Source organism: Fundulus heteroclitus, chromosome 24 (assembly GCF_011125445.2).
Source record: "Fundulus heteroclitus isolate FHET01 chromosome 24, MU-UCD_Fhet_4.1, whole genome shotgun sequence".
Classification (NCBI taxonomy): Eukaryota; Metazoa; Chordata; class Actinopteri; order Cyprinodontiformes; family Fundulidae; genus Fundulus; species Fundulus heteroclitus.
In genome coordinates this window covers 213,185-239,863 of record NC_046384.1, presented here as the reverse complement: position 1 = coordinate 239,863, position 26,679 = coordinate 213,185, and the positions used below count along the sequence as shown (strand labels likewise).

General features: G+C 44.1%; 2 protein-coding genes across 3 annotated transcripts; one reads left to right on the top strand and one right to left on the bottom strand.

The window, feature by feature from the left end:
* Positions 1-3,295: 3,295 nt before the first annotated feature.
* LOC118556244 (chromosome alignment-maintaining phosphoprotein 1-like) lies at positions 3,296-5,549 on the top strand. 2 transcript variants are annotated; one of them, XM_036128071.1, is made up of 3 exons: positions 3,296-3,389; positions 4,070-4,948; positions 5,052-5,549. In XM_036128071.1, exons 2-3 carry the CDS (start codon positions 4,075-4,077, stop codon positions 5,441-5,443), a joined length of 1,266 nt encoding a protein of 421 aa, XP_035983964.1. In that variant the 5' UTR covers positions 3,296-3,389; positions 4,070-4,074; the 3' UTR covers positions 5,444-5,549. The 2 variants fall into 2 exon arrangements, with proteins under 2 accessions (XP_035983964.1, XP_035983965.1); XM_036128072.1 differs by having other exon boundaries at positions 3,302-3,389; positions 4,073-4,948.
* Positions 5,550-6,461: 912 nt separating this feature from the next.
* Positions 6,462-11,597, bottom strand: LOC118556243 (F-box only protein 3-like). The gene is made up of 12 exons (XM_036128070.1): positions 11,466-11,597; positions 10,051-10,140; positions 9,801-9,964; positions 8,663-8,777; positions 8,372-8,576; positions 7,694-7,739; positions 7,519-7,603; positions 7,321-7,443; positions 7,131-7,246; positions 6,951-7,058; positions 6,794-6,876; positions 6,462-6,714 (listed from the first exon to the last, which is right to left on the bottom strand). Exons 1-12 carry the CDS (start codon positions 11,555-11,557, stop codon positions 6,568-6,570), a joined length of 1,374 nt encoding a protein of 457 aa, XP_035983963.1. The 5' UTR covers positions 11,558-11,597; the 3' UTR covers positions 6,462-6,567.
* Between the last annotated feature and the right edge of the window lie 15,082 nt (positions 11,598-26,679).

The window sequence follows — 26,679 nt, the reverse complement described above, 5'->3', positions numbered from 1 at the left end:
TTTGCCCTGGGTGGAGTATGCCCTTAATTCACACATCACCTCAGCTACTGGACGTTCACCTTTTGAGGTTGCTTTGGGATATCAGCCTCCACTTCTACCCACAGAGGAACTCAGGATTCCCTTCACATCCGTAAACGACTACATTGCTCGCTGCCAGGACATCTGGAGATCAACCATCACTGCCCTCACTCGCACCGCAGAGCGGAGCAAGAGGTTTGCCGACCAGCACCGCCGACCAGCTCCTCAGTATCGCCCCGGTCAGAAGGTTTGGTTATCTTCCAGAGACGTTTTGTCCAATCCATCCGCTAAAAAGCTTGCTCCCCGGTTCACTGGTCCCTATGAGATAGAGACAGTGATTAACCCGAGCACTGTCCGTTTACGTTTGCCCCCTCACTCCCGAGTACACCCTACTTTTCATGTTTCCCAGATCAAGCCCGTTTTGGACAGCAACTTGTGCCCTCCTTCCGGACCCCCTCCACCCTCCCAGGACAGTCAGAACCCTCGGGTTCTCAGGGTTGTGGATGCCCGTCGGCGAGGTAGGGGTCACCAATACCTCGTCGACTGGGAGGGTCGTAGCTCTGAGGAGCGCTCGTGGGTTTCCGCAGCTACTATTTTGGATAAGGACTTGATTTCAGATTTTTGGGCTACTCAGCCCAGCACCTCTTCGTCTGGGCCGCCAGGAGGCGGCCGTTGAGGGGGGGGGGGAGTGTCAGGATTCTCTGTGCTGCTCTACTCTAACTCTATTCCACAGGTGTGTCTGGTTGGCTGAGGAGGCGTGGCCCACACCTGCAGCTCGTTGCAGGCGGCTTCCTCTGGCTTCTTAAGCAGAGCGCTGACAGATGGAAGACGCCAGAGCCTTAACCAGTCGTGGTACGATGTGGCCTCTGTCCCTACGCTCGGACACCAGCTTGTGAGTTTTTGCTCTTCGTTTTTTTGACTAATTTTTGGATCTCTGTTTGCCTCAGATTTTTGTGCTTGGATGCACTCACCCGTCTTGACGTCTCGTTCCGAAGAAACAGACCAGCAGAACCGCCTGCTCAGATTTTGCTCTGGCGCTCCCCTCATACTTCCTGGATGTTACCCAGCGAGGCCTGAGTTCCCCTCTCCCGGTTCTTGCTGGTTCTGCATTCACTCTGGTCAATCCATCTGTCAACCGTTGCCGACGAGGTTCGCTCAGGATCCCTCGCCAGTTACATCAGCCGTCCTCAGCCACCAGCCGCCTAACTCCAGCTGAGTAGAATCATAGAGTATTCCCGACGCTACTTCTTCCCGGTTAGGTCCGCCCGGCTAAATGGTAAGCAGCGCACTTCTAGCAATTCCCCTGGTTCAACTTTCAGAGTTCCTGACTTCCTCTTTCTTACAGACTCGCCAGCCTTGACGTTCTGACCCAGCCGACTCACCCGTAGTCCCGTCCTTAGATCTGCTTGTTTCTTATAATAAACATCTTAAAACTGTGTTTTGCCTCCCGATCGTATCTGCATGTGGACTCGTCACCTGAAAACCATGACAGAATATAACATCAGATCAATGAAAATAATTTTATTGTTTATTGTAAATGTGGAATAAATGAAAAGTATTTCTAATGCTTGCTTAAAGGTTATTTCCAAAAGGGCCCTCATCATCGGATCACATATTCTAAGTTATTAAATATGACTGTAGTGCTTCGATTGCAGAATCCTAAAATCTGCTCTTTGACAAACAGGGAGACAGTGCGACGATTTAAATTGTTGTATTTTCTAAAGTTAGATTTAAACTGTTAATTTTTAAGGATTAAAAGTGAATTTAAGTACAACTTAAACACAGAAGCAGAGGAAAATCTCCTTTAAAGGTTTCGACCTTTAACTGTTCGGGGATCAGGAACTCATATCCTGCTGCAGACCAAACTGCTGGTTTAGGTGTCGTATCAACTTCACCGCTGCAGTGGAGGCAGAAAAAGGTTCTGCTAGATGGATTCATGCAGTACTTGACATGCAGGGTAAGGCTGCTGGAGGATATCAGGGTCTATTTCTCTCACTCTGCTGAGTTCTCCTGTTCTCCAGTTTTGCATTGCTTGTTGTCATTTCAACTTCTAACTTCATGTTCTGTCATTTTTCTTTTCATATAAGGTACACCTGGTCTGGCGTTTTGTTAGCTGTGACATCATCAGGGGAGGCAGATCATCCTCTATTACCATCTAACATAGAAAGTACTCCTGGGTCAATGTGAGCTTCTGAGCTTTCTGTGTCTCTGCTCTGTCTTCTCTAAGCCCCAGTGGGTGGAGGTAGATGAGCGTTCACACTGAGACTGGTTCTGCTTCTGCTGGAGGTTCTCCTCCCTGTTAAAGGGGAGTTTTCCTCCCCACTGTCGCTTCATGCATGCTCAGTATGAGGGATTGCTGCAAAGCCATCAGCAATGCAGACGACTGTCCACTGTGGCTCTACGCTCTTTCAGGAGGAGTGAATGCTGCTTGGAGAGACTTGATGCAACCTGCTGGGTTTCCTTAGAGAGGAAACTTTCTGACCAACCTGGAGGATTCGATGGAGTCTGACTTTGGAAAGACCCTTGAGATGACGTGTCAGTAAAAAAAGAAGTTTAAAATTTAGACAAATTAACATTTTTCAGATTTAGCCCCACTTACACATGAAGTTCCTCAAAGCTGTATCTTTGGCTCTCTTCCTGTTCAAAGGCAAAACACTTCATGTGTTTCTTGCAGAGGAAATTAAAATGTTTCCTCGTAACATTTGCATCCAACCTATTATTTTCAGCTATTAATAAACTAAAGAATTTAGATTTTGTTGTACTGTTCACAATTACAATAAATTGGCTGCAAAAAAATAAACCAATTATTAGTCGTTTAGACTGTTTAAGGAGCTTTATTACTCACACAGAGTACAACATGTAGGTGAACGTGTTACTGGAAAGCAGCACAATGATCAGATTATCATCTTGTTTTAAGAAACCAAACAGAAGCAGAACTTGACAGTATTGTTTAAAACTCGAATTTTATCTTCATATCTTAATTGTTTCGTTGACTTGTTCTGTTGCTATTTAATTATTTATTTATCTCTTCATTTTATCGTACAGTACATTGTTGTGAATGTGCTTTATGTATAAAGTTTTAGTAAAGTTATCCCGTTGACGTCACAAAAAAATAATAATCTCATAATAATGTTTATTAACGTAATAATAAAGGCCTAAAAGTCTCCGTATCCAGACTTCTGGTAACAACGCCAGCATATGAGATCTCGCGAGACACAATCTCTGTGCTGTGATTGGCTGCACAGGAAGTAAACACGGAAGCGCTCCGCCGCCTAGCAGCAGCAGCAACCCGGTGGGCTGAGCGCCAACATTAACATTTAAACCGGTTAAAACCCTTTTTCTACCCTGGTTTCCTGTCCGTTCAGGCGGAGGTGAGTCAAGGCCGACAGGCGGAGGCGGCAGCGCGGACACGTTGGAGGAAAACCGGGTCTAAAAGGATGTTTGTTAGCATGTTAGCTTAGCTCCGGTAGCCCGTTATTACCGTTATTACACCGCTGTTGTCCCGGGACAAGCCGGGAAAACCCGGGAGACCGAGGAGACATGAACAAAAGGAGGCCATTCAGCTACTAAATAACATTTATTCAAATTACATGTTTTAATAAAAAAAAAAATGCAATTTATTGGCAGATCATTGTAAAGCTAAACACGTGGCTCACTGATTAACATGAAATGCTGCTAGAAATAAAACGAATTATTAATCTGGAGTTAATAAAACTGATAATAGCCTGAAAAAACTATATTTGACTTTTTTCTTGAAAAATATTTAATGAAAATTAAAAATAGTAGAGAGTAAAGCTTTATTTATTTGTTAGTAGGGAAACAAAGTGGCAGGTGGAAAGGAAAGATACACCTGAACAATGATAACGATTTAAAAACATAATATTTAAATCACAGCTAAACGTGGTTCTACAGAGAATAAGAGGCTGAATCCAGAGAACTTGAATTTGTGGTTAAAGGACACGTCCCCAAAGCTTTGGGACCCTTTTTTGAGGCGATAATATGTTTGTTCTGAGCTTCGCCGGATGAGTAACGCACCTCTGATGTCTCCCAGCAGCGATGTCCGTCTTCGTCCAGACCCGGGGCGAAGCGGGCGGCGGGGTGGCCGCCCACCTCCGGTGCCCCCAATGCGGCCACCTGTCCAAGAGCCACGCCCAGCAGCTGTGCCACCTGGCGGCGTCGCACCCCGCCTGCCTGGACGGCGTGGCCGTGGGTCGCCTGGGCAACATCCTGATGTACCAGGCCGGCGGGCGGCTCTTCCACTGCTCCGACTGCTTCTACACCAGCCGGGACTTCAACAAACTCTACAAGCACATCATAGCCCGCCACTGCCTGCTGTGCAAGGAGGAGGAGGAGGGAGACGGGGATGCCGGTAAGAAGGAGGAGAGCGGCGGAGGGGAAGAGAAGGAAGAAGATGGAGAGAAGAAAGATGTGGAAGAAAACCAGAACATGGAGGGTCTGAAAAGGAAGAGGGAGGGAGCGGACGAAGAGGAAGAAGCGCCCCAAAACAAGCAGAGGGCTCCGGGTGAGGAGGAGGAGAAGGAGGGAGAGGCGGTTGCTCCGGACAGGAAGACGAGCAGCGAGGGTGACGGGGGGGCGCAGCAGGGCGGGGCGGAGGAGGAAGAGGAGGAGGAGGAGAAGAACTGCGTGCTGACGTACGACGGCGCCCTCTTCCACTGCAAGATCTGCGGCTGGAGCCACAAGCAGAGGTCCGTCTCCGTCAGCCACATCGTGCGCAAGCACGAGATCCCCAAGAGCTGCGCCTCCCACGCGCTCGCCAAGAGCCGGGAGGCGCAGGGGGCCGAGGAGGAGGAGGCGCCGGGGCTGAGCGAGGAGCTGATGAGGGAGGAGGTGAACGTGACGGGGAAGCTGGTGGGCTTCGTCTCCCACCGTTACGTGTGCCTGATCTGCGACTGGAGGAGCAAACTCAAAGGTTAGTCCTCCTTTCATAGGAGTAGATTTCAGTCACTGTGAGCGTAGAGCATGAAGATAAAACTCTGTAACCACGGCGACTGAAGTTCTGCTGCTCCCCGCAGGGTTCGTCCTGACCCACATCGAGCGGCGCCACGAGGTGGCGCGCCCCTACCGCTGCAAGGAGTGCTCCCAGAGCTTCATCGTGCCCAGCCGCCTGCAGCAGCACGTCCGCACCGCCCACCGGCCCGGCCGCTACGCCTGCCCCTTCTGCTGGTTCCGCTCCGAGTTCCTGGGAGGCTTCAGGAGGCACTGCAGCCGCTGCAACGCCCGGGAGGAGGAGGGAGGCGTGCCGGGGGTGGCGGCAACAGCAGCAGCAGCAGCAGGAGGAGCAGGAGGAGGAGGGGTCAGCTGGGAGGAGGCGGACAGGAAGGAGACGAGAGGGATGAGGAGGCGGCGGAGCTTAGAGACGAGGGGGAAGGAGGAGGAGGAGCTGGACGATGAGGAGGACGATTAACCAGGAAGTTACAAAAAAAGTAAAAAAACAAAACAACTGGACTTTTTTCCAAAGTTTGAAGACGGTTCGCTTCCTCTCCAGGAAGCTTTCTCAATTCAAAAAGTCTGGAGTAATGTGGAGCTCCAAGCTTTATACTACTGCCCAACAAATGGCTTGTAATGGCTTAGATAACATGCAAACTGAACAGAAACTGGTCCACCCCCTTAGTAATGGGGAGTCGTTAAAGTCATTGTAGGCCTGCAAATTAACCCTTTGCAGGCCAACAATGACTTTAATGGATGACTGAGAATCGTCACCAGCATTAACCAGGAAGCTTCCTTTGTTTTCATTTTTAAAGCTGCTTCAGGTTCTTCAGGGCTGAGATAAACCGCGACAGAACTTCCACGGATCCAGAGCAGAGATTCACAGAACCTGGCTTTATTGAACCCAAACATAGAAAAAGGCAAACCTGCCGCCGTTCCGGGTTCACCCAGAAACCCAAACCAGGCAGGCTGGGAGAAACAAGCAACACCTCAACCCAAAAAGCTCAGTGACATTTTCACACGGGGCTTCTCCTCACTCTCTACAACACTGATATAGATATATATAATAAAAAAAAAAAAAAAACATCAATAAATTCTGCATTTTTTACCCGGAAACAGAAGTTTTTGCTCGTCTCTGGCCTGAAAACGTGTCTACTGATGTTAGAACTAAACTTTTCACCCCAGTAACAGAAATCATCAACATCTCAGGGAAAGAAGCAAACCGCAAAGCAAATAAAGCTGTAATACCACGCTGATCCACTAGATGGCCAAACCTGAGCTCTAAACCTTTAAAAGGAGGCGTTCACTTCCTCCGGCGTCTATCGTGAGTTCAGGAATGTTGGGGGATAAAGTTCTGGTTGGTCTGTAACAGGAGATGAAGAATCTCTGCCGCTCCGTAGATGAACCGAATCTTCGGCTCCCAGTAACGGATCTTTGACCTGAACCAGGTCTTCAGAGAGTAAACAAAAAAAACAAAAAAGGAGCTTTTTTTTTTCTTTTCCTGAAAACGGCGCACCGACTCAGGTGCAGTTTGGCAACTGGAAGTTCAAGTGATTCAGTTTGAGTTTATGGCTCGTTGGCGGCGCTGCGGCCGCCTGCAGCTCAGGTGAACTTGGGGCACCGCAGGCCGTCCAGCGCCGAGGTGTTGATGCCCCTCAGGCCGCCGAACCTTCCTCGGTCGCGATCGTCACCGCCGTCGTCGTCTTGGCCATCGTTGTCGAAGGGAGGCGAGTCGCTGGTCGACGCTTTCTGCGGCTCAGAGACGAGAGAAGAAGAGTGAGCCGGAGCCTTGCAGGCAGGTCATAGGCTGTGATCTGAGGTTTCTTACGGTTCGAGACTCCGGCTCTCGGTACGGAGGACAGACCATGTGGAAGCGAGGGATGGCCACCTGGAACACCTCCTCCTTGTTGGCTGGAAGACAAACAGACGTCAGATCAGACCGGAGACAGGGCGCTGCAGCGGAGACCAGGAGAACAGAGCGCCACCTAGTCTGTGGAAGGTGTAGTGGCCCTCCATGAACTCGGACGGCGTGGAGAAGGTGGTGCAGCTGGCGTACTCGTGCACCTTCCCGGGCGTCATGACCGGAAACTCTCCTGCAGAGAAACACGGGCAGGTTCAGCGATCCGGCGCGGGCCCGCGGCGGCTAACGTAAGCGACCCACGTACCGACCACGCCCGGACCCTGCACTTCCTCCACGTTCCCGTCGGAGGTGGTGATCTTCCAGTAGCGGCTGTCCAGCTGGCACGCGGCTTTGGGAGAGGCGCCCCTGGACATTTCTATCCTGCAAAACAGACGGGTTTCCCCCCCGTTAAAGCGCCGCAGACCCGGACCCGAGCCGCTCCCACGAGGCTGTACCTGATGCGGTAGGTGAAGAAGAAGTGCGGCGGGTGGACCGACGACAGCTCCGGCAGGAAGGAGGTGGAGACGGAGACGGTGATGTCGCCGGTGGTCGCCACGCAGCCCTTCTCGTGCGTGTACCTGCGGAGCAAACGCCACGACTTAGCTCGCACGTAAAAACGACGCCCGGCGGGGGGTCAGGGGGGTCGTACTTACCTGAAGATCTGGTCCTTGATGATTGGGTATTCTCCTGTGACGACGTTGGCGACGTAGGATGTGAACCAGTCCAAGTAGCTGGAGCCTGAAAACGCAGCATGTCTGGAGTCAAAACCCGACATTTTCTATTGGCCGAGGAGCTGAACTGAACCTAAGCCGTCTGCAGACAACAGACCTGTGATGAACATGTCGATGGCCGACGGGTCCTGGGCCGTTTGATCCTGTAAAACACACAGAGAACTTCCTCACAGCCGCACTGACGCCGTATTACCGTATTTTACCGACTATCAGGTAAAAAATGCGTCTTAAAGAGGAAAAAACACTTAAGTCGTACCAGATGACACGAATCAGCATTAAAGACGTTGTAACCCACCCGGGCAACAGAGCTGTTAGCTAGCGCTAGCTGTTAGCTTCATGGACAGAACAATTACAGGTTCTGTCTTGGTCTGAGTCCTTAGAGCTGCACCACACAATGCTTCGCTGCGTGAAACAACGAAACAAGATACTAACATGTTTTCAGTCGTAGTTGTAAGTTAATGTTTCAATAAATCTTGAAGTTAAGGTGACCAGATTGCTTTTGCATGATTGCAACGCCGACAGGGCGGGGAAGGCGTGTTTAATTCAGCTCTTCTGCTACGTTGGGACAGCGGCAGGACCGGGTAAATAGGTATCATGATAAAATTAATATATATACTATAGACGGTATATAATATATATATATATATATAATACTCCTTGATTCGTGCCCTTCAAGATGAATTACCGTTTAAATTTGATAAATAAGTCGCAGGATCGGCCAAACTCTGAAAAAAATAGTCTTCCTAAAGAAGGGGCGGACAGGAGGAGTACTGACAGGACACGGGTAGAAGCTCTCCCCCGTCTTGCGTCCCTCGGCGTCCTCCAGCGCCACATACTGGCTGAGCCCGGTATGGAAGCAGAAGGTGAGCGGCAGCGAGCGCCTCATTCCCTTCCTGTGCTGGAAGCCCCCCGCCGCCGTCTCCACGTCCAGCAGCACTTCAGAGCGGTAGTGGTTGGAGAGAGACATGCTGCCCATCAGCCTGAGGACCCAGAGACACACGGTTAGACCGGGCCGGTTGATCCGGGGGGGAGGGGGCAGGGGGGGGGGACACCGGCCCGCACCCACCCTGGGATGACCAGCTTCTGGCCGTTGTGGATGCGGAAGGAGCAGCGGTAATCGTCCGAAAGTTTGCACCCGATCTGAGCCTCCACGTCGTCCAGCTCCTGCTCGGTGGCGCCATCTGCAGGTCAAACAGAGAAGACGTCTTTGGCTAAAGCGACATCTGAAATCTGAATACAATGCAACCCAGAAAAAAAAAAAACTTGAAAAACTTCTTAATAAAATCAAAGACGTCTTTGGCTAAAGCGACACGACAGCGCAGGACGGGTACGGAGTGAAGTTAGCTGGAAGAAAAGAACATGTTTTATAAATGGAAATCTGAACACAATGCAACCCAGAAATTACACTTTGAAAAACTTCTTAATAAAATCTTTGCTGTTTTCTCAGATTTCATTTTTTCAAAAATCTATTTTTACAGATTTTATATTTTAATTTCTCTTTTTCACTTTGAGGTTTACAAATCTCATTCTTCTTAAGTTGCGTTTTACAGATCGCATCTTGCTTGATGCGCACACTGACCACTAAAACGTTGCTAACAACCAATAGGAATGGGTCTTTCTGCAGAGGAAACCCCGCCCCCAGGGCAGCGAAAGTGATCTGTAACACGCAGTTTGAAAAGAATGCAATATGTAAAAGTCAGTAAAAATAATAATTTGAAAAAATTAACTTTGTAAAAATGGTTTTTGAAACAATAAAATGTGACAATATAGAATCTGTAAAACTTTGCTAGAAAAACTAAAATTTTAAAATAAATCTAAATTGTTTTTACATAATAAAATCTGAAAATATAAAACCTGTAAAAGTTGGTTTCACAAAATAAAATGTAAAAAATTTTAAATTTGAGAAATTTTAAAATAAATCTGTAAAAAGAATTGAAACAATAACATTTTCAAAAATAAAATCTGTAAAAGTTGGTTTGAAAAAATAAAATGAATAAAAAAAGTTAACTTAAAAAAAAATTATATGAGAAAACAGCAAAGTTACTCTCAAAATCTTTTTTTGATTAAGAAGTTTCAAAGTTTAATTTCTGGATACATTTGTTTTTCTCATTTCCATTTACAAAACGTGTTCTTTGCCACCCATGGATGCGCTGCTGCCCAGAGCAACAACCCAACCAGGAGCTTTTCCTCCCCGTTTCCGTTACCTTTGAGCGAAACGATCATCCGAGGACATCTCTGCTGCAGGAAGCCCTTCAGCTGCTCCCAGGCCTTCTTCAGCGCCGCGTAGTGCTGGATGTAGCGACCCAGGTCAGAGTAGTAGTGTCTGAAGAGGCCGTACCAGGACAGGCCCCGCTGCGACCGGTCGGCGCTGCACACACCAACAAAGACACACACGGTCCGCCTCAGACTCCCGCTGCCTTAAAAACGCTGCAAAAGGATTTAAAGGGAGCTCACTCTGTCAGCAGCCAGTGTTTGCAGCAGTGTCGCTTCCACAGTGGGTTGTGTTTGCTCAGCTCGTTCAGCCTCTTGCTCACATAGCTGCAGCTGCACAGCAAATACACAGAAAAGGCAGAATTACTAACATTTTATACGTAAACTACACTTAATTAACACTTTAGGTGCATTATTATTATAAAACAACGACAGCTGGAATAAACAGCATAACTTTATTACATCTAAGGGACCAAACAACACCACTGTGGGGGTCAGCGGTGTGGACTTTACATTTTATCATGATATATCGTGATAACGATAAAAATGATGATAAAAGACTGTTACCAGCTTCTTGTAATGTGGTTCATAAAGCTACATAAAGAAATGTGATTTTTTTTAAATCACTACACTGCACAAAGTAAGAACATTAAAATATATTTTTGTTAATAATGTGCCAAAAGAAACCAACAGTGGAGAAAATGTCTAAAATAACAATCCTTACTAGACCGGCAGTTTTATTGGGGGGTTTCTGGCACTAATTGGATTTTATCGCTGCCAAGATAAACCTAAATTCTTATGATAAGGAACTTTTTTCCAATAACCATAAAACGATACAATAAAGGCTCTGCCCTATATCACTGTGTACTTTTAGCTACGTGATTTTATGTAGATCTTAGTTCTTTTATGACTTATTAGGTAAAATGAAGCAGGTAGGAAATGTTTTGACCATTCTGTCTGTATGATTTAAGCATATGTCACTGTAACGAGGTTCAAGTGACATATGCTAATAGGCGCTATATAAATAAAGATGAACTAAATTGAGGTTAACTGGATTATTATTTGTGAGGCAGAGACAGTTTAAAGATGTGTTCTTTTCTTGATGAGTCTGTGTTGAATCTGTTAAATAAAACAGCAGCTTCATTCCAACATGGAGATACTCCTGCAGCAGGAAGTGTTATTATTGCTCTGATTAATACTTACTGACTGAAACTCAAATAAATGATCACAATCAGTCGCTTTTCTAACGCATTAAAGCCAGGAACATTATTTATTTGGTCACGTTAGATATTCCATCATATCTCTGGTGTTTTATTCCTTCGTTTAGCTCAGATCAGGTCACTAATGGACGTAAACAAACTGCAGCTGTTAGCATGAAGCTAACTGTAAACAAGATCTTTATCTTCTCTTTTAACGTAATTTTATCATCTCAGCGTCACATGAGCTGCTCGGTTTTCATCTTTAATCTGTAACTATTGGCTGTGAGCCGCTGACAGTCCTGTTTAGGCTCATATTTGAACAGAAAAACAGAAGCAAAAGCAGCTTTTACGTGTCGGGCTAACGAGCCGCGGGTTAGCCGCTAGAACCCGGCGGTCCGGCGGGTTTCCGGAAGCAATGGCTGACTCCTGCTCGGTGTCCGCGTGCCGTCCGGTACCTACCGGAGCAGGTCTCTGAAGCTCAGGTAGGACAGGACGTGGAGCAGCGGGTCTGAGGGCAGCAGGTCCAGCTGGAGCTCCGAGGCGGCTGCCATTGTTAGCGCTGGTTCTGCCTGGACGCGGCGCCGCTGCAGCGCCCCCTGTTGGCGGGGAGCTGCAGCTTTCTACCACCGCGTTAAGACCGCTGGGAGGGCTGTGACGTCATTGATCTACTTTTTATTAACCTAATTATTTATCAGGATCATTTTATGTAATCTTTTGCTACTGTTGGTCAAGTTTTATGTCCACAGACGTAAGACGGTTATGATTAAATCCTCATGTGTCTCTTTTTTTAAAGGAAGCGACAACTTACTTTCCCTCCAGTAACGAAAAAGTTACTAAAACTTTATCTTTATGTATCTTTATGTTCTAAATTCAAAATATTTATATTGTCTCAATGGCTGCTGTTATGTGTACCTTTACTTTATTGCTATTACTATTATTTTTTATTTTTTTGTTCAAACCCCTGGCAATTGTTCACTGTTCATTGTATTTATTTACATTTGATTTTATACTAGTTCTCTTTTTATGTTATAAAGAATATTCTAATAATGTTTTTAAACAAAACGGAGTCAGGATCATTATCTGGAGCAGAGGTGTGCAAAGTGTGGCCTTTGCTGAAGCTTTTTGGGCCCCTAACCTTATTCTGGCAAACGGAGTAGCAGCAGATGGACTTTATTTATAGTTGCGTAAATACATGTTGTATTTTCAGTTTCCTTAAATAAAACAAGTTGAAGCAGTGAGATTTATATCTTCTGGGAGGAATATTTCTCAGCAGAATAGAAATCATTTCCAGACTCGTCTGTCCTGTATTAGTTATACCCATCATCAGTCAAATCTATTAAACAAATAAATTTTGACTTTATGTGGAAGCAAAATCAACCAATCAATCAATAAATGAATAAATACTTTTTTAAAAAAAAAGTCATAAATGTGTGGTTCAACAGAAAAAAGATTAGTAAAAAGTTCAATAGAATAACAGTTTTCTTTCCTTTTGCATTCTATCCATGTAGGTTAATATCACAGTCATTAAATCCTCCCAACCAATCACAACGCAGACACAGGAGAGTCCTGAGAACATTTTATCACTATTATTATTATTTATTTATTTTTTGGTATAAAGATGGTTGAATAAATGGTTGAGTGTTCATTTAGTGTTATTTAACTGAAAATAGATAATGAAGCATCAGCCTAAAATGACCAGGACTGCACTTACAATTTACATTTAGAATTTTTTGATAATTATCAATATAAGTTAATGATTTCTATTTTATGGATAAGCTTATTTTCTATATAGTTCTGCCCTACCGTCAGCTTTTGAAACAAAAAAGGGAAGTCAAAATCACACTACATTAAGTAAATTAATCAAACAGTTTGAAGAGGAAGGATTGCAAACTATTGGATTTGACAGCCTTAGGTCATTTTTATTGCTTCACGTCTGAAGTAAAATATTTGCAGATCTGTGTAGAGTTAACCTCCCTCTCAAATTTGATTTGATATATATATATAAAAAAAACAACTGCACTGAGAACGTTCTGGTCTCCATTCATGATTACACTAGCTCCACATTCAAAGTAATTTAATTTTAAGAAAACATATTTTATTTTAATACCAGTGAACTATATTGATTCGTTTGTATTGCTTTAATGTGAAATAATCGCTTTAAGGTGAATATATCTAAAAACTACCTTTAGTAAAGAGCTGTAATTACCTTCTGGGTCCAGTAGAGAGCAATAACAGTTTAGTTTGTGTCTCCGCAGCTGAAACTTCAACATTATTCTGTCCGTTTCCAGGATAGTTTAACATTTCATCAATATTTTCCTACATTTAAAGGAGAAATCTCAACATGACAGCATTTGAAGCAGAGTTGTAGAGCTTTATTTCAGCTTTCTGCTGGAGTTGAACCTTAACATCAGTAGCTCTGAGTGTCTGTGGGGCTGTTTTCAAGCCTGTGCAGCTGGTTCTAATTCATACTAACAGAGAAAATGCTCATTTCAAGTCAGAGGAGGCAGAAGAGTCGGGAAATAACTAGGGCTGGGTATTTTGACCAAAGTCCTGAATCGATTTGATTTCGATTCATACAGCTCTGAATCAATTCATTTCGATTAAGTTTGATTCGATCTGCTCTTACAATAATGAAAGTTGTATTTTTTTCACTTCACATTAAACACAAAGTGGAAACAAAGTACAGACTTGTAAACAAGACAGTTTAAACATTGTATGTAAACAAAACTGTCTCAAAAGTGCAAATTTGTATAAAAAAAAGTATTTCACTTTAACTACAACACTGCAATTTGCATAAAGGCATTTTCTCTTTTAAGGGCCAAAACAAAAAATAAATAAATAAATACAAAGTAAGTTAAACTACTAAGTCAAATTACTGTCTTTCTTTTCACTTCTCATTAATTGTTAGATTCTAATGAAGAAAAATAAGTTAATTGACATGATCTATGCTTAGGCAGCTCCTTTTTGCAGTGACAATGTCACCAGCTGTTGAAAATACGCTCTCCGATGCAATACTGGACCCTGGGACACAAAGATAATGCTTTGCAAGGCGAGCCAACAGTGGATACTCCCTTTCGTTTAACTTCCACCAGATCAAAGGATTGTCATTTAGCCCACACTGCAAAAATAGAACTAGAAATAAGTAAAATGTTCTTAAAATTTGTGTATTTGTCCTTGATTTGAGCAGGTAAACAAGATGATTTGCCAATGGAATAAGATTTTTGCACTTAAAACAGGAACAATTCATCTCCATCATCTTATTTCAAGTGCAGGATGTCTAATTATCTTATTTTAGGGGTCAAAATACTCATTCCATTGGCAGATAATCTTATGTATTTGCTCAAATCAAGGACAAATACATTAACTTTAGGAACATTTTACTTATTTTTAGATCTGTTTTTGCAGTGCAGCAGGATTTTCCGCTTTGTATCTTCTAATTTCATCTTCAGCCCTTATTGCTGGAGTTTTCAGTCCCTGATCTTTTACTGTTGGTAAATAGACTGTCCCAAGGAGAGACTCCAAGCTGCTGGATTTCTTTGGCTTCTTGGGCAAAGTATCCTCAGCTTCTTTATCAGTGTCATTGCCATCATCTTCCGTTGAATTGGACAGAAAAAAATAAATAAGATTGAGCATAATTTAACTCTTAAATTAAGTAATGTTCTTTCTAATTCAATCTTTTAATCATCTATGAAAACATTCTTATTAAATAAAATCATTACTAAACACTTACATCACGTGCAGCAGTGGCAGCCTCAGCCTGCAGCCTGGAGAAGGTGTAATTTTGTTCTGAAGCAGACAGGAATGGAAGGGCCTTAAAGCAAGGATCCAGCGCGGACGCTGCATACAAGGTGACCTTTTGTCCATCATATCTTGGAAAAATGTGTTGTAACAGTTTGAGTGAGGATAAGTACATGATGGAATATGAGTCACTGACTGCTACAACTAAAAATATGCACATAAAGGCAAAAAAATACATAGATACCTTGTCCCCAAGTTATTCTTTACAGCAGCCTTTAAATCCCTGACTACAGCGCTGTCTTCTAGGCTGGGGGTGAAGGCATCCTGAAGCAGGGCGAGCAGTGGGGTGATGATGGACAGAGTTGGCTGCTTGTCCTCCAACATCGCCAACGTAGCTTCTTTCATCGGTTTCAACACCCGGACCAACTCCTCAGCAGTTGTTATATCTTCCTCTGTTAGGGTGCACAAATCCTTTTCATTCCTGCACACGTCTTGAGAAAGGAGAGTAGCAAAGATGGCTGGTTGTTGCTCCACAAAGCGCTCCAGCATGTCCAGTGCACTGTTCCATCTTGTCACAATGTCAGGTGTTAGTTTGTGCGGTGGTAGTTGAAGCAGCTTCTGTTTTTCTTTCAGTATGTAGCTTGCCGTTGTACTTCGGTGAAAGAATGCTGCCATACGTCTCACACGAGCAAGCAGACGTGACACAGCGGGGATTTTTAAACCTGCTTGTGAGGCTAAGTTCAGTGTGTGCGCGAAGCAGACGATCTGCATCAGCTGCGTTATTTCCACTGCACGAACCATATTTGCAACATTGTCCGTAACAACTGCTGGTTGTTTGCTGGTCAGCCCCCATTTCTGTATTGCCCCCGTCCACATATCGGCTAGATTTGCAGCGGTGTGGCTCAAAGTAACTTCAGTTGTCTGCAGCACATAAGACGCGAGGCGCAACTCGTTATCGATGTAGTGGGAAGTCACCGTCAAGTAGGACTGAGTTGACAGCAATGTCCATGTGTCACAAGTTATGCCGACTCTCTCTGCTAACTGCATTTTCATTTGGATGTCCTCTTTCACTTGTGTGTACATCATGGGGATAACAGTTTCGGTCATATGTTTGCGTTGCACCATAACGTAGTGTGGTTCGACCACATGAAGGAGCCGCTTGAAGCCTTCATTTTCCACTACCGAGTAGGGGCGTAAATCTTTGCACATAAAAGTTGCGATGGTCTTTGTTATCTTAATGGCCCGTAATGGCTCCTTAATGCAACAGAGTCCCTCAATTTAAATTTTTTAGCTCCTGAAGGTTTGTTGTTGGATGTTAGCTTAGCATGATACCTTGTCAGGTGATTTCGGAGATTTGTAGTGTTTCTACAATAACTGACCTCCACTTGACAGATCTTGCAAACCACTTTAGTTTTATCCAGCACATTCTCTTTAGTTATTTTAAATCCAAAATGGTTCCAGACGTCAGACTTCAGTTGTGAGGGCTTGCTGAGCAGTGCGTTACTTGCGTCGGCCATTTTGCATTTGCCCACACCTGCTCTTGAACGTCAACGTCACTCAGGTATGATACAAGGTATGATAAAATTGAATAATGTTTTGATTTGGACTCAGAAAGCTGAGGAGCCAATTGTCCAACTTTAAGAAAGATTAGAATCTGCGATTGAGTTGACTCTCCCTGACTACTATTTACTATTTTTCATTGATGTTTCTGTAACAAAACTAGCAGTAAATGCAGTTTTGTTTCAGAACAGGGGGGAGTAAGAATAGTGTTACATATCAGTAATGTTGGATAACACAGAAAAATATCACCACAATGCTTACAACATGCAGCAGAAATAGCCAGATTGATTAAAAAGACTGCTTTGTTCGTCACGGGATATATATACTTTACATGGTTTGACAACTCAGTGTGGTGGCTTATATAAATTCACAAAGTTTGACTTTGATGTTAAAGAGTGCAGGATCTTTGACATTATGATGGTGCCTATGTGTTATATAAATATTATTCTGAAGTCACTATGGCCTCACGCCACTCGGACGTGGAAGGCCTGCAGACCTGATGGCTGTGTATAAGATCCACTGTTTGCTGATTGCAAGGCTGAATGCTGCGTAGAATGATTATTTTCTATGATAGACTGTCTTTGTTATGTCTCTAGCCAAAGCCACCGTGCAGTATTAGGGGAATCCGGAAAGCGAGACAGGGGCAGAGACAGGGCAGACGCAGACTGCAGCGGGACCATGGGGTGTGATTACTTTTCATCTATGTGAGCTCTGCTCTGTTTCTCAATAAAAGTGCTGGAACTTTATCACCACCGTCTCCTCATTTAGTAAAGATGGGAGCTCAGTTACTATTGTTTAGAATTCCATCTAGAACTCCCATAACATTCGGCGTCAACGAACAAGATCTCCAACCGACGAACCAGGGAGTCCAGGGACAGGAGCTGCTTTGGCCAGCCCGGACAGGTTATCCGGCCTCTGGTACCCCGAATGGATTTTGAAGGGATGTGGAGGAGCTCTTGGTCTCAGAGCGTCTCTGGGGCGTCGGCGCGAAGATCCAAACCTTTCTTTCATGACACGGTAAGGAGATTATTTGTCCAGCTCTTTAAAAAACAAACGCAATTGCTCAAAAATGCTTGCAAGCTTTTAAAATTTAAACCCCATTTAAAGAATACCTTAAGAAATTAAAACATTGAAAAACTGTAAACCTAAAAGGTAGTAAAAGTAGAAGCCGCTAGAAGTAATGAATTATATTTAACCCTTGAGGCAAAAAAAAAAAAACAGGATTCGCAATACAGAACAGTGACTGGGGTTTTAACATTAAACTAAAATTCAAAATTTAATTAAAATATGTTTTCAGCTGAAATACGGACTCTCATGCTGGGGGGAGGAGGGGCAGAATGATTTTCACCTGGGGAACAAGACCGGGCTGAGCGATTTGCAACTGGTGAATGGAAGTCCTTCTGTACAGAGGCTGCCCACTTGTGTAGTGGGTGAAAGCGTCAGGAATGCTTAATTTCCTGACTTCTGTGAAGACGTTCGCAGATTTGAAAGGAGATCTTGATCATTATACCCAAACGATCATCAGATGTGAGGCCTTTCATTTTAGTTGGTCGATCTCGCAGAGGACAAATAATACAACTTTTTTTTTAAAAAGACTCTGAAAGCAGAGTAGTCAGTATAATGGGTTAAAGTCAGTTCCCAGGGTCAAGCCTTGCCTCAGGGTGACATGTTCGATTTCATGCTGGAAAAGTAGGGGCCTGGAAGCATGACATGCATAAATGATTGGATTAAACATGCAGATTATTGAGAAATTAAGAGGAAAAAAAGAAAAGCGAAAATTTAATAAAAAGAATAAAAAAAGGAAACGGAAACGGAACTAAAAGGGTGTTGCACCGGGGAATCGTTTACAGGGTAGGTTTGGGAATTGAAAAGATTTTCACGATTCTGATTCCCTTATCGATTCTGTGAAACGATTTGATTCCTTTTTGATTCTCTTTTCGATTCCAATTTGGGGGAAAAAGGAGAACAAACAGTTTGATGATGAGCATCAACTTTGTTTACTTAACTATCACACGACCTTACAAAATAAGAAGGTCAAGATGTCCACAGCAAATGTGCAACTGGAGTATCATTTATCTTTGTTTAACTTGTAACCCAGTTTTACTTAGTTATCAAAATAAATAAATTGGTTAAAAGGAAATCAATAAAATATGTTAATGTGGTTAACAATTCATTAAAAACCTCTGTAATATTTTATTTCATTCAGTGTGTTATTTCATGAGTTATTTTGTGTTTAAAATGCATTTGGACTTTTATTTTGAAGGGCACGTTGCTGCGTGACCCAGGTGACCAGCAACCACCAATCAGATTGTTCAAAGGTTTTTTTTCTTGGCTGGAAGTGTGTGGTTTTTGCGGAGCGGGCTAAAAGAAAAACTTTGAGAGAGGAAGGTGAAGCAATACTTTGAGAGAGGAAGGTGAAGAACCGTAAGTGGTTAGAAGCCAATTTTGTTGGATTTTGTGGAGAAGATATTTTCCGTACTCGATCTGTCCCTGTGTGGAGACGATTAGTACGTTGGAAAATGGGACTTGGCCATTTATAGTGGGTTGGAGAATTACTCAACTGACTGGAAACCACGAGGTTGAAGCAAGATGGCGAGCCACCCTGTGATCTTCTGAACTGTGCAACTACCAGAGTAATAACGCCTCTATTGGACGGGGCAGATTGCTTCCGAACTGGTAGGATTCATCCACTTTCTGCAAAGCTGCAGCGGACTCTTGGTGAACCCTGAGTTGCTTATTGCAAAAAGAAAAGCAGAGAGAGAAGAGGACTCTCTTTTCTTTTGGTCTTGTACCAATTTATTCAATCTTTTGCTGAATCATTTTAGTTTTATAACCTTTGTATTTTTTTAAACAAATTGTAAATGGTATTTGTTTGTTATGCTATTTACTTTTTGCATAAATGTAAATGAGTACATTTACTACGTGAATCCTCAAACTCGAAAGGTAAACTTCACTGATGTAAATTAGATCAGCCTGAGTTAATTAATAGATTGTTATGGGAGTTCTGAACAGATAACTGACTTCCGTGAGTTACTGAAGGAGACGGTGGAGTGATATAGTTCCAACACTTTTATTGAGAAACAGAGCAGTGATCACATAGATGGAAAGTAGTCGCACCCCATGGTCCCGCTGCCGTCTGCGTCTGCCCTGTCTCTGCCTGTCTCACTTTTCGGCTCCCCCTAATACTGCACAGTAGCCTTCCCATAAGACAAAACAAAGACAGTCTATCGTAAACAATCAGTATCCCTCAGCAGCTGCAGCATTTGGCCTTGCAATCAGCAAACAGTGGATCTTATACACAGACATCAGGTCTCCTGGCCTCCTCTGTCCGAGTGGTGTGAGGCCATAGTGACTTCAGAATAATAATTCTTATAACATTCCTCTCTTTTTTTGATGATGGCGTCGTCAGCATCAAAACAAAACAAGATGACCCATCACTTGAAAATGTGAACAAAAAACAGAGGACCCATTTCTGTAAACTCGTAAAGTGGGACCCAAAGGGTTCCCGTGTTGGAACCGGGCAGTACTGGAACTTTTAGTACAGATCAACATGAATGCTTCATAGAGGTTTAACACACAAGATCAAAGGTTTAGCTTTTATCCACAATTTAAGGTTCATCTAATTAGGTAAGGCCTGTTTAAGGTACCTATGCGCACATTATTTTAATCTTACATTAGACTAGGTAAGCTAAGCCTGTTCAGTAACCAAGGTCGAATCCGTCTACTCTTCCCCACCCTGAATACCCTCCTACTCCTTTCTCCACTCACCCCTCCGATGGACAATAATCCACCACTCCAAACTTACAACACCAGGAGCAAAGGCAGGAGAGGTTCAGTGCGGGCAGGGGAACCCCAGAAAAGGCTACCCCCAGGGGTAGTAAAAACTGGTAAGCCCCCCTACCCCCTCATGGAGATGTGCTCTCCGCCAATCTGAGCCTGGAAACCCTGTATTGAATCTAAGTGTTAACGTTACCAGCTAATATTAAAGGATCTTTAGAGCCAATCCGATCCTGGTTCTTCCTATATCAAATCAAAAGGTGCATAAACCATGGATCTTTGTGTGTCTGAAGCAAACAGTTTCCTTTTTTCCCTATACAACCATATTGATCAACATGATGCAACATTACAGTGTACATGTCATCACACCAACAGTCAAACATGTGAGTCAGTGGAACAGAGCAGTTAAAGAAACAGTAACACCATATGAGAAGAATCCGAAATGTCAAGAACGCAAAGTTAAGGAAGCCTTCAGGCCATTCAGGGCACAAGGCAGAAATTAATCTAATCGCGCTTAGGGTCTCTTCAGGCAACTCAACATTGAAGAATAAGGAATCAGACTTCTCTGGCTTCTTCATCCCCAGTCGTCTTCTTGTTTCCCCCTCGCAGGCTGGACAATTGAGCTGGATGGTAATGAATGTTCAGTTCTGGATGGGGCACTTAGCATTTTATTTTGCATTTCTCTCTAATAAAACACTTTGTGAAGATGGTCTGCAGACACGAGTCCTTGTTTCCACTGGGGAACAGAAACAAGGTGTAATTAGTGCTCTTCTCAAAATCCCCATTCATGTGCCATTTATTAAAACATCCTCCAAGCACTTTCACATTCAAGATATTTCTGTGCACAATTTTTTAGCTCCCAGAGCTCTGCGATTTAATTATTAGTTAAAAGAGTAATCTTTAAGTTCAAATGTATCTGCAGTAAATTCATAGTAATTCTTAACAGAATGTATTGTGTGTCTTAACTGTTGTTGTCTGACAGTTGAAGTTCTCTGCAACATAATTTCATCAACATATTCGTTTCATGTCATTTCCCGTTTTATTTTAAAAACCCAACTGAGAAAAATAAAGCCTTTCCATGTGAAAGCCTTTTCCCTCTTTCTCTCTCTTTTTTTAAAAAAAGAAAGAAAAGGAGGTGCTGTTCTGCACAGAGAAGACAAAATATTTATACCATTCTGTTACTGTTCAAGGATGCCAAGGTTCTACAAAACAAAGCAGTGAGCAGGAGAGCTTTTTGAAAACGTTCTAACATTGTTGAACAACTAAAGCTACTTAAGCAAATTAATCCTAAAATAAAGTAAACCTTACATTGTGTACATTGTGATTATTTATTTATTTATCTTCTTCAACTGAGGATTAAGGACTTTGATTAAGAAGTTCTTGGATGAACGCGTCTCCGCGTTCCTATTTGTCTAGGCCTCGGTAATCTGATCTATGTTTTCTGAGTGCCTGGTCAGGAAGGGTTAAGGTTCTTTGAAGCTTTCTGTTTTCAGCAACCCTGAAAACCCAGAACCCTTTACGGTCAGTGTTAGGTGTCAGATAACCTGTGGGACCACCTCGTCGACTCTCTGGTTCCACCCTGGTTCCACCATCTGTGTGTCACATCAGCTGCTGTGACCCTCACACCTGCAGGTCGTCCTCTGATCAGCAGGGGGTCCTATATAAGGGTGGAGCCTCCACCTGTTCGGCGTCAGATTGTTGTCTAACCCCTAGTGTCTCGTCCGATTTCCTGAACCCTCGCCCGCTGCCTTGGACTCCCTGGTGACAACCTCCTGCCTGCCCGACGACTGATTCCTGGATAGCCCCAAACCCTGACTGACGCCACGGATCTGACCCTTGCCTACCTGACCAAGAGTTGCCGATCAATACCATCTAACCGTGCCAACTGCTCTGTTTCTGAGTCCATCCGTGCCTGAAGTGCGTGACAGTACAATCTGACCAAAACAATATGGACCCAGCTGAGCAGATGCCTACTCCCTCCTCAGAAGCCCAATCCCTGAGGGACCTCATAGCACGGCATGGGAGAGCATTGGGACAGAGCGAACACAGGCTCACTGGACTGCAGACAGCAAGCCAGACCATTCACGTGGAACTCGCACAATTGACGGCACAGGTAGCACACCTTACGTCTTTGCTTACCTCTGTTTCAGCCCAACAACCGCCTGAAGTTCCCCAGGCTCCAGCCCCCGAGGTTCCTCTCAAGCAACCGGCTCCACCTTCCGCCTTCCCTCAAGCCGCAGTTCCTTCCATGAACCCCCGTGGAGCATGTGTTCCAGATCCAACTCCATTTTCCGGTGAGTTCTCCAAATGCCGAGGCTTTCTGCTACAATGCCAAATGGTCTTCAGCCAGCAACCCTCGGCTTTTGCATCAGACCTCTCAAGAATCTATTATGTCATGGGCTTGCTGCGGGAACAGGCTCTTGCATGGGCACTTGCTTTCTCTTCTGCCAAACCTCTGACCACCCTCACCTTTGCTCAGTTCGCCGTCAGGTTTTTGATCATCCTGACCATGCTGGAGACGCGTCCAAGCGTCTATTAAAACTCCGCCAAGGCTCCCGAAGTGCCGCTGAATTTTCAGTAGAGTTCCGTACTGTGGCCGCTGAATCCAGATGGAACGACAAGTCTCTCAGAGGAGTATATTATGACGCTTTAAATGAAGCCTTAAAAGATGAACTCTCCCTCAAAGAGGAGGCTAACGATCTAAACTCCCTAATAACATTGTCGATCCGACTTGACAACAGGCAGCGTGAGCGACACCGAGAGCGGAGCGGGCGACTTCCTGTTTTTCGGTCAGTCCAACCGGTCATCGGGGCCCACAGCGCCCCCTCTGTCTTGTCCCCTGAACGGCTGCCGACCCCAGAGCCCCCTGGTGAAGAACCGATGCAGATTGGAGGTACGCGTCTATCGGCTGCAGAAAGAATGAGGCGTCTCCAAGCTGGTGACTGTCTTTACTGTGGCAAGTCCGGCCACAGAGTAGTCAGCTGTCCACTGCGGCCAAAAGACAGAGCTCGTTAGAAGTGGGGAGTCTAATGAGCAAAATTGAGTTTCCCCAATCTTCAAGTCTTCAAGTTGAAACTATGTATTGACTCCAACTCCCATTCACTAGCAGCCTTGATTGACTCTGGGGCAGAAGACAATTTTAATTTGATTAATTTCTCCTTAACTTGATTTCAACCATGGTAAACCGTTGCTGTATTGTGGGCTGTAACAGCGCAACACATGATCGCCATGGGAAAAACATAGAAACAGATTAATTTTCCACCGCTTTCCTGCCTGGAGGCGCAACCACGGAGAACAACTGTTAGCGATAACAAAGAGTCGTCGGCTCGCTTGGATCGCGGCTTTAAGACGACCGAACATAACTTTCCACAGTATCCCGATGTCAATGAGAGTGTGTTCTAAACGTTTGAAACACATAGCAGCAAGTTAAAAGTACATTACATGCGTGAGTGGTTGTTAGCGCTAACGGTTAGCATGTGCCAGAGCCCGTCTGAGCGCAGCTTACCTTTGAACGAGTTACAGAGATAACAAAGAGTCGTCGGCTCGCTTGGATCGCGGCTGTAAGTCGACCGAACATAACTTTCCACAGTTTCCCGATGTCAATGAGAGTGTGTTCTAAACGTTTGAAACACATAGCAGCAAGTTAAAAGTACATTACATGCGCGAGTGGTTGTTAGCGCTAACGGTTAGCAGCTACTAAACTAGCATGTGCCAGAGCCTGTCTGAGCGCAGCTTACCTTTGAACGAGTTGCTGTGTTCCCACTGTTTGCTGGCTTTATGATCTGCAGCTCCTACCGGCGCCAATATGGTAAATACAACTTAATTTTTCACTGGTCTTTGTTCTGCTTAAATAATTAAAGCCGCGAGCGGTGTCGATCGGCCTTGCAGCCAAGCGCCTTCGCGCACCGCCCGCCGCCGGCCGTCAGCCACCGCAGAAGCATGCGACACATTTGCGTCGGATTGTTTACATTTTTACCATCTTATTAAAACTCACCCGTCCACGTATGATGGCGATTTCCTTGATGTACATAACCAGATGTGAACTGGTTGTGAGCCTCTAGACCCTTGTAAGCTCTCATTTCCGCAAGAGTGTGCAGAGGGTTTTCACCGAACACCAGGTAATGCATCTGGATTACGGCTAAACAAGGCACCGTGGAGGGCATACGGGTCCATATGGTCGATCACGGAACATTTCCTCAGATATACGTCCTTATCTGGTCGCTCTAGCGTGCTGGCGTACTTATCCATTCGCGATACGATAATACGTGTACGACAACTAGAGATAAGGAAGTGTGCCACCCAATATGGCGGACCGGAAGTTGGCCAGTGACATCAGTGAAAACCCCCTATTAAAGAGACCAGGTGGAAGTAATCAGAAGGAGAAGGAGTGGCTGAAAGACCGACAGGAATAGTGGCAGGGAACAGGACAGAACTAAACTGAAAGCTTGCAGAACCCTGACAAAATAATATAAAACAAAGACCAAAATCAAACCCAAACTATTCCATAATCCAAAAGTAAGACAGAACCTAAAATCATGACATAAAGTCGTGTCTGCAGAACTCATCTGTGTTTTTTGTCGAAGGTTGTCCGATTCCTCAGCCATAGTCCTTCATTGTCCATTTTCAGTCCAATGTCTGAGTTCAGCAGCACAACACTCTCCTTCCCTTCAAGAGTCCATCCTCCAGTCCTCACGCCTGCAAACAGAATGAATTCTGCCAGCATTTTTTGCCAAAGAAAACGCTCCATAGGTTGAAAAGAAATTACAGCAAAACAGTCACCGACATTTTAATTACAGTGTTCCCTCTAACATGACAAACATAAAAGAAATAAAAGGATAAAAAATAAATAAAACTTTGTCTCTGACAAAATAAAACTCAAAACTGGATCAGGCTGAAGTCAATGACATCACCTTTACTCCTCGTCCCAAGAATCAGCCCCCCCGACACTGTGGCACTGTTTTGGTATTCTCTCGCATCTGAGAATGTCTAAAATGAGACTAAATCTCTATGTTAGCACATTCCTATCATATTGACCAGTTTTCTTTGCAAAGGAAAAGAAGCAGAAGGATAGAACTGTTAATAGCAGAAAGCAACAAACATTTTAAGACACCACCCTTCCCCACTGGAAGATCTCCTGGCTTGGTTAAAGTATAATTTAGTGTCCAAATCTTGGACCAATTCTATTTACTATATATATGCTTCCGATTGGCAAAATTACAAGACAGCATGGGATTAATTTCCACTGTTATGCTGATGACACTCAGCTATATTTATCCATAAATCCTGATGAATCCAATCAGTTACTTCGACTGCAGTCATGTCTTGATGACATCAAAAGCTGGATGACTTTAAATTTCCTGCATTTAAATTCTGACAAGACAGAAGTTGTAATCTTTGGGCCAGAGTCCTCAAAAAATAAACTTCTTAATCAATCACTTAATCTGGATGGCATTAACTTGGCCTCTGGTAATAAAGTTAAAAATCTTAGTGTTGTTTACGACCAAGACATGTCATTTAAATCCCATATTAAACAGGTTTCCAGAGTTTCCTTTTTTCACCTCAGGAATATCGCCAAAATTAGAAACATTCTGTCCAGGAGTGATGCTGAAAAACTAGTTCATGCATTTGTTACTTCAAGGCTGGACTATTGTAATTCTTTGCTATCAGGAAGTCCACAAAATGCAGTTCGAAGTCTTCAGCTGATCCAAAATGCTGCGGCAAGAGTTCTGATGAAAATCAACAAGAGGGATCATATTTCTCCAATTTTAGCTTCCCTTCATTGGCTTCCTGTTATATCAAGAATAGAATTTAAAATTCTCCTTCTAACATATAAAGCCCTTAATAATCAAGCTCCATCATATATCAGAGCTCTGATTACCCCGTATGTTCCTAACAGAGCACTTCGCTCTCAGACTGCAGGTCTGCTGGTGGTTCCTAGAGTCTCTAAAAGTAGAATGGGAGGCAGATCCTTTAGCTATCAGGCTCCTCTCCTGTGGAACCAACTCCCAGTTTTGGTCCGTGAGGCAGACACCCTGTCTATTTTTAAGACTAATCTTAAAACTTTCCTTTTTGACAAAGCTTATAGTTAGAGTGGCTCATGTTAACCTGAGCTACCTCTATAGTTGTGCTGTGATAGGCATAGGCTATTGGAGGACATCAGGGTCTAATTTTCTCACTCTACTGATTTCTACTGTTCTTCAGTTTTGCATTGTATTACATTGAAATGACTGTCGTCATTTCAGCTTTTAACTTTTTGCTCTCTCTCTTTTTCTTCATAGTAGGCACACCTGGTCTGACGTTCTGTTAAACTGTGACATCATCCAGAGAAGACGGCTCACCCGCTACTACCATCTAATGTAGAACCAATTACTGGATCAATGTGTGCTTCTGTGCTTTTTTGTCTGTCTTGTTGTGTCTCTGCTCTGTCTTCTGTAACCCCCAGTTGGTCGAGGCAGATGACCGTTCATACTGAGCCCGGTTCTGCTGGAGGTTTTTCCTTCCCGCTAATGGGTGGTTTTTATTTCCACTGTCGCTTCATGCTTGCTCAGTATGAGGGATTGCTGCAAAGCCATGGACAATGCAGACGACTCTTCCTATA